Raw genomic sequence first — 12327 nt, 5'->3', positions numbered from 1 at the left:
TATGAGAATGTATTATATTGCAAGCATGTCTCCCCAGTTTAAAAAAAAACTTTGTGAACACTTTAAAATGGATATGTTATCTATTATATGATTTAACCATAATTTACATGGGCTTCCCAGGTGGCGCTAGTGGTAAAGAACTCGCCTGCCAGTGCAAGAGATGTAAGAGACATGGGTTTGATCCCTGGGTTGGAAAGATCTCCTGGAGAAGGGCATGGCAACCCACTCCAGTATTCTTGCTTAGAGAATTCCATAGACAGAAAAGCCTGGTGGGCTCCAAGTCCAAGGGTTGCAAAGAGTTGGACACGACTGAAACAACTTAGCAAGCACGCACGCGTAGGGAGAATGTACTGTATTACAAGCATTTCTCCCTATTAATAAAAAAAACCTTATAAACACTTTAAAATGGATGTATTATAATCCATTATATGATTTAACCATAATTTACATAGCTGTTGTTGGGTAAGTTGTTTTTTTTTTTTAATAAATTAATGGTGAGATGGGTATGTTTATGCATAAACCTTTTTCTTTTCAAATTATTTAAGGAAGATTCTTTTTTCTTTTAAATTAGAAAATGAATTTGTGAAATCTAAGGCCAGAAGTTGAAGCCACAGACAGATAAATATGCAACATCACTGGGGCAAAGGAGCTTCTTTATTGAACTCTGCCACCACTTATCCTTAGAACTGGATGCCAGATATTCCATTGCTGCCCCCTTGAAGGAGTGCAGGGATGGAGTTGGGGGTGAGGATGAGGATACAGTGAGAAAGAGGATAGGTTTGAAAAGGAAGCAGAGAATGAGGCTCCAGTCTTTCAGAGGTAGAATAATTTAATCAAAGAGGAGACATTTCTAGGGTTGTTGATAATTACTACCAGGCTGACTCTGAAGTTCTACCAGTTTACTTTTCAGTTGAAAAGTATCTATTTTACTCCTTTTTAAAAACCTTAATTTCTCTGTTTTCAGACCTTGTCAGTTTAATGGGTGGGAAATACCTACTTAATTTTTGTTGAGAAAACCAGTTTTTGTTAGTCATTGGTATTTCTTAAAAGTCGTCTCTATTATGTCTCTGCTTGTTTGCCTACTAAACACTCTTTCATTTTGTTTACTTTTCAAGTAAAAGTTGTATGTGTTTAAGGTGTACAACATGATAATTTGCTACACATATACGTAGTGAAGTTATTACTGCAGTCATGTAAATTAATTGCGTTTCCATTTCTTCAAAGAGTTACCATTTTTATTTGTACTGAGAGCACTTGAAATCTCCTCACTTTGCAGATTTCCAGCGTGTAATACTATCACTAACTGTAGTCATGCTTTGCATTGGCTCTCTATCCTGCATAACTGCAGGTTTGTACTCTGCAACCAGCATCTCCCTGTTCCGTCTACCTTCTCAGCCCTGGTAATGGTCATTCCACTCTTTGCTGTTGTCTGTTCGACTCTTCAGAGTCCACGCATAAGTGAGATCATGCAGTATTTTTCTTCCATGTCTGTTTTATTTCACATAGTGCTCATCCCTGTTGTTGCATGTGGTAGGATGAGACTGTTTATTAATGATTTTAGTCTATTAGCTCCTTACGTAATTGAGAATTTCAAACCTTTTAATGTCACATTTATTGCACGTTATCTTTTAGCTTTACAAGCTATATAATTTTATTTATTTATTTTTGGCTGTGCTGTGTCTTTGATGTTGCTTGGGCTTTTCTCTGGTTGTGGAGAGTGAGGGCTGTCCTCTAGTGCAGTGTGTGAACTTCTCATTGTGGTGGCTTCTCTAGGCCCTATGGGCTTCTCTAGTTGTGGCTCATGGTCTCAGGAGTTGCAGTTCCCAGGCTCTAGAGCTCAGGCTCAATAATTGTGGCGCTCAGGCTGACTTGCCCCGCAGCATGTGGGATCTTCCCAGATCAGGGATCCAACCTGAGTTTCCTACCAGTGAGGTAGATTGCTTACCAGTGAAGCCACCAGAGGAACTCATCTCACTTTTTGTTTGCTTGTAAGTTTGTTTTAATATCGTTTGGCACAGAATATTCAAGTATATATGTAGTGAAATCTTTCTTTTTCTTCTGATTTTAACACTAAAAAGTTCTGCATCAGAGAGAAAAATATTTACCTATATTTTTCCTTCATAGTATTTTAAGGTTCGGGTGATTTACCTGGAATTAATTTTCGTGAATGGCTGTAAGCTGTGTTTAGAGAAGAATTTGAAATATCTCACCAGAGGGTGAATTAGGTGACCTGAAATATTAGATAGTTACTTTCTACTTCTGGAAGAATGAAAAATGTGTATTTGAGATGTTCCACATCTTATAAATCTTGGCCTGTGTGGTTTGCTCCAAATACTAAAGGCAACAACTGTTAATGTTAGTTCTTTAAGTTCTCTAAAGCATCCTGTTCTACTTTTTTTTGTAGGGTTGACATGATGAACAATCGTTTTCGGAAAGATATGATGAAAAATGCCAGTGAAAATCAACTTTCAAAAGATGAGCTTCAAAAGAGACTTAAAGAAGAGTAAGTGTATTTTATTTTGACTTGTTCAACCTTTGGCTAACAACAGCTTCTTGGGTAGTCAGATTTCCATTTTGAATCATAAAAGAATTGTCCTTGGAAAATGATTAAACTTTATTAGGAGGGAGCAGAGAGAGAACACAAGTACAAAAAGCTTGGAATCCCATTGTCCAAGTATGATCACTAGCTTGTTTGTTGGTATGTGGTAAATCATGTCTTTTCCACAACTTCTAGGCTCTTTCAGTTGAACAGAACTGGGAAATACATATTTTAAAATAATGATTTTATATTGAAACATGTTATTATTTCAAACTTGTGTACCTTTAAAAGTATTTTAAGGTATGTTTATTTTTTTGTACTGAATTTTTTTTATATTCCTAGAGATTCATTACATTATCACTATATTTTGACAGTAGATTTATTGAAGTATAATTTGCATATATTGAAATTCACCCTTTAAAGTATCATTCTGTAAATTTTGTTTAGCAGGTACAGTCATGTAAGCCCATGACAATTAATATATGGAATCAAGATACAGAACATTGCTTTCACTCAGAAAGTTCTTTTATACCCCATGACAGTCAGCATTCTCTCTTCATCTTCTAACTCCGTTAGCCCCTGACAAGCATTGATCCCTTTTCTGTGTTTATAGATTTGCTTTTTCCAGAATGTCATATAAATACAATAATAGAGTATGTAGTTTTTTCGGTCTGTCAAACCCATTTAGTGAATTTGTTATTTCAGATATTTTCCAGCTTGAGAAGATCTTTTCAACTAGACCTTTTGTTTTGTTCTGTTTTGTTGCTGTTTTTCCTTTTATTATGTTCATACATCCTTTAAATACTTGAATATATTTGTATTAGCTGTTTTATTTTTTATTAATTTTTATTGGAGTTGCTCTACAATGTTGTGTTTCTGCTGTACAGCAAAGTGAGTCAGCTATACGTGTACATAGATCCCCTCTTTTTTGGATTTCCTTCCCGTTTAGGTACCACAAAGCATTGAGTGGACTGTCCTGTGCTGTGTGTTCGGTTCTCACTAGTTATCTATTTTATACATAGTGTATATATGTCAATCCCAGTCTCCCAGTTCATCCTCCCCCCGCCCCCATCCATACCATACACTTGTTCTCTACATCTGTGTCTCTCTCTGCTTTGCTGATAAGTTCATCTGTATCATTTTTCTAGATTCCACATATAAGCAATATTACATGATATTTGGTTTTCTCTGACTCAGCTCACTTTGTGACAGTCTCTAGACTCATCCACATTTCTGCAAATGGCACAGTTTCATTCGTTTTTATGTGTATTAGTTACTTTCAAGTCCTTGAGTGCTAATCCTGCCAGGTCTTTCATTTCTGTTGACTGCCTTTTTTTTTTTTTTCTGGTTATGGTTCATATTTTTCTGCTTCTTTGTAAATAGAATAATTTTGATTGTATTCTGGGCAGTGTGGATCTTGTTCAGTGCCTGGATTTTGTTTTTTGTTTTCAGTGTGTGTTTAACTTTGCCTTGGGAGGCAGTTAAATGACTTGGAAATCACTTTGATCCTTTCAAGACTTGTTTCTAGAGACTTCTTCTATTAGAGTAGCATTTGTTCTAGGCTGGTTTAGCCCTATTAAGATGTGACCTTCCTGGGATCTCTGCTGAATGCTCTGAGTGTTCATAAAGGACCCTTCCTGTGACTGGTTGAACTCAAATGTCTGAACTTTGGTTCTGTGCAACTTAGATCCGTCTAGTAGTTCCTTGCTTGACCTCATGGAATTTTATTCTGTGAGTGTGTAGCTTAGTATTGAGAAGTGTCTGTGGACCCCCTGTGCAGATGTCTGGAGCTCATTCTCTTCCTCTCCTATAGTTGATTGCCCCTCAAATTCCTGTTGTCTCAGCTTCTTTCAAGTCTGATCATTTTCCCCTTGTCTCTGTGTCAGGGTCTTATAAAAATGCCTTGAGGGGAAAATCCCAGTAACGGCATGGCTCCCCTTGTTATTTCTCTTCTCTTAGGGATCATAGTCCTATGTGCCTTTTGTCCAACTTTTGAAAATAGTTTCATACATTTTGTCCAGTGGGCTTAGTTTGGTGGACTTGTCTATGATTCTGTTTTAAACAATTAGAATGATTTTTGCAGGCTTCTACATACCAGAATGTAACTAGCATGATTCTCTTGGAGGTTACTTTTTCCAGGGCGAAATGCTCCCATTTTAGTCAAAGGATATACAATGAAGGTTTGTTTATTTTACCAGTCTGGTCATTTTCTTTCAGACATGTTCTAGTATTCTATTGTGTATTCTGTTAGCATTGATGTATAACCACAAAGAGATAACTATTTTTTTACTTAATCACCAAATCTGGTGTGTCTATATGTACAAATAAGGCAACAGCAAATGTAATTAGTAACAACAAATATGTATACAGGTTTCCTGTATCCAGGACTAGTTTAGATGGTTATCAATTTAGGCAGGTTGGGAATATCCTGTGTGACTAGCCCTTCTGTTCTTCAAGATAAAAACTTCTTTGGAAGAGATTCTATTTATGTCCTGACCTATATTCTTTAAATGTACCAAAGTATAAATACAGTGGTCCCTGCAAAATTTTATGTTTTTGCTTAGATTTCAGCATGCTATGGGGGGAGTACCTGCCTGGGCAGAGGCCAATAAATGGAAAACACCTTCAGATGGTGAGTGTTGACACCTCTGTTTAAATTGGAAAATAGATTCCTAATGTTGTTCTGTTATTATTTGAGGTTTCTCATGAGACTCATTAATGTTTGAAATGTCTTTTTTTTTTTAACTACCTGGTTTTGAAGTCTACCATTTCTCTGAGGGAAATGCTTTTACAATAATGTAAGACTTAGTAGCATATTCTTTACTTGTAAAGGCAATAATGGATGAATTTTATTTTGTTTTCTTCAACAGAACTATGTTACATTATGACATAGGATTAAGTAAAAAAATAAAGAGTAGTGTTATTTCTTGATTCAGAGCCCCTTCCAAAGACTTGAGCAACTGATCTAGCTATCCACTAGGAAATGGAATGTTTTGCTAAGGAGCACCTGTCAGGTCAGGCCCAGATGATTACACACTTCCTAAAAACCAATTTTTCAACTCCGGATTTTAAGTTTGACTTGTACCAAAACTTTCTCCCGTTAAGATCTTTGAGTTTAGATGCTATGGTTTGGCCAAGACCTGATACAAGTTTTTGGAGTTACAAATTTTAGACTTGAGGTTGACCTTTGAAATCCTTGAGGGATTCTGCAGTGTATCCTTTCATTGTAATACAGGAGCTCCTTTCTTAGCATCTTTGATATCTGATGAGTTTCTATTTGATTATCGTCATCACCTCTCCCTCCCTTCTCCCAACCCATGTCAGTCCTGGTATTCAAGTATAGGGAGCCCTTACAAGGAACCAGTTTTATACATTTCTGATAGAAAACTCAATCAGTTAATAAGTAGAAACTTACCTTCTGGTTTCCTACTAGATACTTTTAGAGGTTGAGGGAATCTTAGTGATGTAACCTGACTTTATCCACTGCAGGAAACTTTTCCACAACAGCTGCTAGATGATAACTTAACCTCTGCTTAAATATTTCAAACAATGTTGTGCTCTTTATTTGGTTGTTTCTTATTCTTTTCCTCTTTAAGAACTAATTGTTGTAATTTTTTACTATTTTGAAATTTAATCTTGCTACTCTCTAGTCCTACATTTTGAAGAGATATAATCTTATCTCTCTTTCATATGAAACTGTTCTGTTATTTGAGAAATATTTTTCCAAGTATTTTTTTGGGGGGGGGGTATGTTAATCATCTTGTCATCACTTTTTTTTAACATAATTACAAACTTTGGTCACCAGTTTACCTTCCTGGATGAAATTCAATTTTATTATCCATTTTAGAATACTGCATTCATAGAATACTCGATTTTAGATCCATGTAATTATAGATAAGGTTTTATGCTAGCACTGAAGCAGAAAATCTCCCAGATCCCAGTGGCTTAATCAGGTAGAATTTTTTTTCTATGCATACAATTAGGGTGGTGAGGTCATGTTCTACTTCAGGGTCCCAAATTCTTAGAGATTCTGCCATCTCATTCTGGGCCTTCCAAAGTTGCCGAAGCTATTGACGACTACCAGTTGACTTATAGGAGAAGTGAGAGAGGCTCACCAAGGGAGGTTAATAAAACCTGTCCTGGAAGTGGTACATGATACTTTTACCCACATTTTTTTGGCCAGAACTCAGTCATGAGACCACACTTAACTGCATGGAATACCAGGAAATAGAGTATGTCTTTGTGCCAAGGAGAAAAGGGAAATGAATTAGGTCAGCGGTTAGCCAGTCTGTTACTATCTGGGATACTGAAGTCTAATACCTTTATTGGACAGATGACGAGAGTAAGGTTCAAAAAGATACAAGTGATTTGTCCAAAGTATACTTATTGTCAGAGTGGTGACTATAATAACCTAGCTTCACAGTTTTAATCTCACAGTTATTTTAAAAAATTAGTTAATTTTTGGCTATGCTAGGTCTTCATTGCTGTGTGTGGGCTTTTTTCTAGTTGCAGTGTGCAGACCCTAGAGTGTGTGGGCTCAGGAATTCCATCACATGGGTTTAGATGCCCCATGGCATGAGGGGTCTTCCCAGACCAAGGATCGAACTCATGTCCCTTGAGATTTTTAACCACTTAACTCTGTCCCCTTAAGGCAGATTCTTAACTACTAGACCACCAGGGAAGTCCCACCATTTGTTATTTTTATGTATAAATACTAGATAGATTGTTGTTTTTTTTAAGGTTATTTTTTTTTTTTTCTGAATTACTTTTTTTGGCTCACTGTTATGTAAGTGCCCTGACCAGGGATTAGACCTGTGCACCCTGAAGTGAATGTGCGGAATCTTAACTCCTGGACTGCCAGGGAAATTTCTAGATTAAAAGAGAAATACCGCTTTCCCCCGCCCCGCTTTAAACATAACTGTAATGCTGTTATGATCCGTTGGATCATAGAAAAAGCAAGAGAATTCCAGAGAAATATCTGCTTCATCGACTGCACTAAAGTCTTTGACTATGTGGGTCACAGCAAACTGGAAAATTCTTAAACACATAGAAATATCAGACCACCTTACCTGCCTCCTATGAAATCTGTATGCAGGTCAAGAAGCAGCAGTTAGAACTAGACATGGAACAACGGACTAGTTCCAAATTGGGAAAGGAGTACATCAAGGCTGTATATTGTCACCTTGCTTATTTAATTCATATGCAGAGTACTTCATGCAGCACTGGATGAAGCATAAGCTGGAATCAAGATTGCTAGGAGAAATATCAATAATCTCAGATGTGCAGATGACGCCACCCTTAATGGTAGAAGGTGAAGAGGAACTAAAGAACCACTTGATGAAAGTGAAAGAGGAGAGTGAAAAAGCTGGCTTAAAACTCAACATTCAAAATGTGAAGATCATGGCATCTGGTCCCATCACCTCATGGCAAATAGATGGGGAAACAGTGACAGACTATTTTGGGGGGCTCCAAAATCACTGCATATGGTGACTGCAGCCATGAAATTAAAAGATGCTTGCTCCTTGGAAGAATAATTATGACAAACCTAGACAGCATATTAAAAAGCAGAGACATTACTTTGCTGACAAAGGTCTGTCTAGTCATAGCTATGGTTTTTCCAGTCATGTATGGATGTGAGAGTTGGATGATAAAGAAAGCTGAGTGCTGAAGTAATTGATGGTTTTGATCTGTGGTGTTGGAGAAGACTCTTGAGAGTCCCTTGGACTGCAAGGAGATCCGACCAGTCCATCCTAAAGGAAAGCAGTCCTGAGTATTCTTTGGAAGGACTGATGCTGAAGGTCCAGTACTTTGGCCACCTGATGCAAAGAACTGACTCCTTGGAAAAGACCCTAATGCTGGGAAAAGATCGAAGGCAGGAGGAGAAGGGGACTTCAGAGGATGAGATAGTTGGATGGCATCACTGACTCAATGGACGTGAGTTTGAGCAAGCTCAGGGAGTTGTTGATAGACAGGGAAGCCTGGCATGCTGCAGTCCGTGGGTTTGCAAAGAGTTGGACATGACTGGGCGACTGAGCTGAACTGATATGCTTGCAGTAATCAGTAATAATTCCTTAATATTGTAGTTGTTTTATTGTTGCTGTTTTGTCAATTTATCTACCCCTCCCCCCAATCTTTTTAGATTGCTTTGTATTCTTGGTCTTCACAGGTACTCTTGAATCTGGCTAGATGTCTTTTCTAAGTTTTGGAAATTCTTGCCTGTTATCTCTTCAAATTGTTTTTGTTCTGTTCTTTCTTTCTTTCTTGGATACCAATTACATTTATGTTAAAAAATTTTTTAAACATTCTGTGTGTTCTTTTCTGATGATTGGATGCATTCAGGGTGGTATGGCTGTAGACTATTCTTTTCTGTATTTTCTTTTTGTTTTCTGTGCTTTAGTCTGGATAATTTTTTCTGATCCTTTTTCTAGACCACTAATTCTCTCTTCATGTAATTTTGATAACCTGTTAAAACCATCCTCTGGGGTGTTAAATTTTCATTACTGTGTTTTTCAGTTCTAGAATTTCTATTTGGTTCTTTCTTATTTTTTTTTATGATAGTCTGAGATTTTGTTTTGTTTTTTAAGTCTTTACTGAAATTGTTACAGTTTTGTTTCTGCTTGTGTTTTGGTTTTTTGGCCTAGAGGCCTGTGGGATCTTTGCTCCCTAACCAAGGATTAAACCCTTACCCCCTGCATTAGAAGGCAAAATCTTAACTGCTGGACTGCCAGAGAAGTGCCTGGTTCTTTTTTTTAGTCATCTAGTTTTCTAGCCTACTTCTGAGTCTTGTCTTTCAAATATGTAAAATGTGTCTTTCAAATACATTAAATATGTTAAAAATGAAGTTTTAATTTTTCTTTTCCTTACAGTTTTATTGAGATAATTGACATACAACACTGTATAAGTTTAAGGTGTACGGTGTAATGATTTGACTTACAGACATCATGAAATGATCGTCAAAATAAGTTTATGTGAACATCCGTCATCTCATATAGATAAAAAGTTATAGAAAAGAAATATTTTTCCTTGTGATGAGACATCTTAAGATTTATATCTTAACAACTTTGATATATAATATATGGCAGAATTTTATTTATCACGTTGTACATTATATCTCTAGTACTTACTGATCTTATAACTGAAAGCTTCCTTTTTGACTGCCTTCATCCAATTTCCCCTTATGTTACTCTGCCTCTTCAATCTCTGGAAACCACAGACCTGATCTCTTTTTCCATAGGTTTTAAACATAATTAAATTTTTAATGTCTGATAACTCCATTATCTAGATCTCCTGTGAGGATTGTTTGTTTTTCCTTAGATTTTCAGTCAAATTATACTCGCCTTACCATTATTGACCTGGTTCTGTTTCATTGAGTGGTGGGCATTGTACATGAAAAATAGTATGAAATAGAAAAATGGTACTGCACCTATTTGCAGGGCCAGAATAGAAGACGTGGATGTAGAGAAGAGACTTTTGGACATGTGGGGAAGGGAAGATGGGATGAATTGAGAGAGTAGCATTGACTTGTATACATTACTGTGTGTGAAATGGGGCTTCCCTGGTGGCTCGGGTGGTAAAGAATCTGCCTGCAATGCAGGAGACACAGGTTCGATCACTGGGTCTGGAAGATCCCCTGGAGAAGGGACTAGCTACCCACTCCAGTATTCTTGCCTGGAGATTTCCATGAACAGAGGAGCCTGGTGGGCTACAGTCCATGGGGTTACAAAGAGCCGAACACAGCTGAGCGACTAACATGTAAAACAGATAGCTAGTGGGAACCTTCTGTATGGTACAGGGAGCTCAGCTTGGTGCTCTGTAATGACCTGGAGAGAGGGGATGGGAGGGAGGCTCTGAAAGGGGGGAATGTATATAGCATATATATAGCTAATTCACGTTGTATGGCAGAAACTAACAATACGGTAAAGCAATTATACTCCAATTAAAGAAAAGTAGTATTGATTAACTAGAGGTCTAGGACAATGATATATTTCTCTAGAGAATTTGTGTAGTTGTTTTTGGGTAAGTGGCTGGGCAAGGGGTACTAGCAGTCCTAAAATGTTTTATTCTAATGAGACAGTATGAGTTTTTAAAGCTGGGTTTCAGTTCTTGGGAGATTTTCTTATGATTCTTTTATTTCACCTTTAATTTTATGTGTTGCCTTTTGTGACAACACTTCCAGAGCCTGGTAGTTTATCAGATCCCTTAGGCACCCTAGAGGGCTTCTGGTGCTAGGTTTTGCCCCCTTAACCCTAAACACTCTGCTTAGCTTCTCAGCTTTCTTTACTAGACTCATCAGTCATCTCCGGGGGAAAAGCAGGCCTATTACCTCTCTTCGAAATTCTGACACATGGTTTGCTACCAGTGATCGTCCAATCAACTAAAAGTTCTAGTTCTTTTTCTTGCGAATTGTTAAGCTAGATCTGCTGTTCATCCAGTTGCCAGTTTTGCCACAATTATGAGTTTCTCTTTAAGTGTTGACTCAGTTTATCTTCATTTCATGTTGTTTTAGTCACTGTAGTGAATGTGTGCCTTTCATTCCAGAGTCAGGCTTTTAAACATATACATTGATGTGTTTGTCATTTCCTCTTTCAAATTTATTTTTCTGTTTCACTTTTACCAGTTGTAGCTTAAATAAGATGATTGAGGTTGGGAGAATGGGAGAGGAGTTGAAGTTTGAAATACAGGTGTTTGGGGTAGGTGATGGCTATCTCATTGATTCTAAAGATAAACTTATGGATTTGTTTGACTTAGATGAAAGTGAAGAGGATGAAGAGGATTTGTTGCAAAGGACTGGGAATTTCATATCCACATCTACATCTCTTCCTAAAGGAATCTTAAAGGTGAGAATCAGTAAAATTGGGCCAAACCAGCTAATTACCTCAAATCCAATATACTTTAAGTTTCAGACCTATGGCTTTCTGTTATCTGTGGGATTAAATGTGCTTGCTGTCTTTTTCCTTGATAAATATTTGTGTAAGGTGTTTTTTTCCTTTTGCAAAAATGATGACATTAAATTACATTCCCAGGAGTCTTTTATGATTCTTGCTTGATTCCTCCTTTTGCATTTCTCATCCTTTCTGTTGACAGCAGCCTGGTTTGTGCTGCATGGCAACGATTTCATGGCTTGATTCTCCACTTCCACTTCCTCAACCATTCTTCCTACAGTAGCCTGAAGGGTCTTTTAAAAAATAAAGCGTCATGTCCTATCACTTTTCATTGCTCTTTGTAAGCTTTCTTATCCTAGTCTACACTACCCTCTTCCTGGGATCTAACTTAATGCTTACGTTGTCAATTTCATCTCATCCCTTTTTCTCTTATTCCTTATTCAGGCCGCACAGACTTTGTTTCTGTTTTCTGCACCTGCTGAGTCCTTTCTTGCCTCTGAACCTTTGTTCTTGCTCAGTCTTCTGTCTGTTTTTCAGGCACAGCCAGTGGCAAACTCATTCTTACCTTTCTGCTCACATAATTCCCTAGAAATGTCTTTCCTGGCCTTCCTGTCTAAAGTGGCTTACGCAAGACTTCCTAGTGGTCCAGTGGTTAAGAATCTGCCTTCCAATGCAGAGGACTTGGGTTTGATCCTTGTCAGGAAACTGAGATCCCATGAACCACAGATCAACTACCCCCAGCTACACCCATCCATTGAAACTAGAGAGACTGCTGCAACAAAAACTACTGCATGTTGCAGTAAAGATTCCCCGTGTGCTGCAACTGAGACTTGATACAGCAAATAAACCTTTTTTAAATCTTTTTTTTTTTTGTAAGTAGCTTACTCTAGTTACCTTATAATTTAC

The 12327-nt window shown here is 37.5% G+C and overlaps 1 protein-coding gene across 1 annotated transcript in view; it reads left to right on the top strand.

The window, feature by feature from the left end:
* UTP18 (UTP18 small subunit processome component) overlaps window positions 1-12327 on the top strand; it is a 55412-nt gene that overhangs the window by 2725 nt on the left and 40360 nt on the right. The window contains exons 3-5 of the mRNA XM_015098691.3: window positions 2405-2503; window positions 5104-5171; window positions 11288-11376. Coding sequence (XP_014954177.2) covers window positions 2405-2503; window positions 5104-5171; window positions 11288-11376 — 256 coding nt within the window. The remainder of the gene's footprint in view (window positions 1-2404; window positions 2504-5103; window positions 5172-11287; window positions 11377-12327) is intronic.

This window comes from Ovis aries, chromosome 11, assembly GCF_016772045.2.
Source record: "Ovis aries strain OAR_USU_Benz2616 breed Rambouillet chromosome 11, ARS-UI_Ramb_v3.0, whole genome shotgun sequence".
Classification (NCBI taxonomy): Eukaryota; Metazoa; Chordata; class Mammalia; order Artiodactyla; family Bovidae; genus Ovis; species Ovis aries.
The sequence above is the reverse complement of the archived record's forward strand: the minus strand, read 5'-3'. Positions and strand labels throughout refer to the sequence as shown.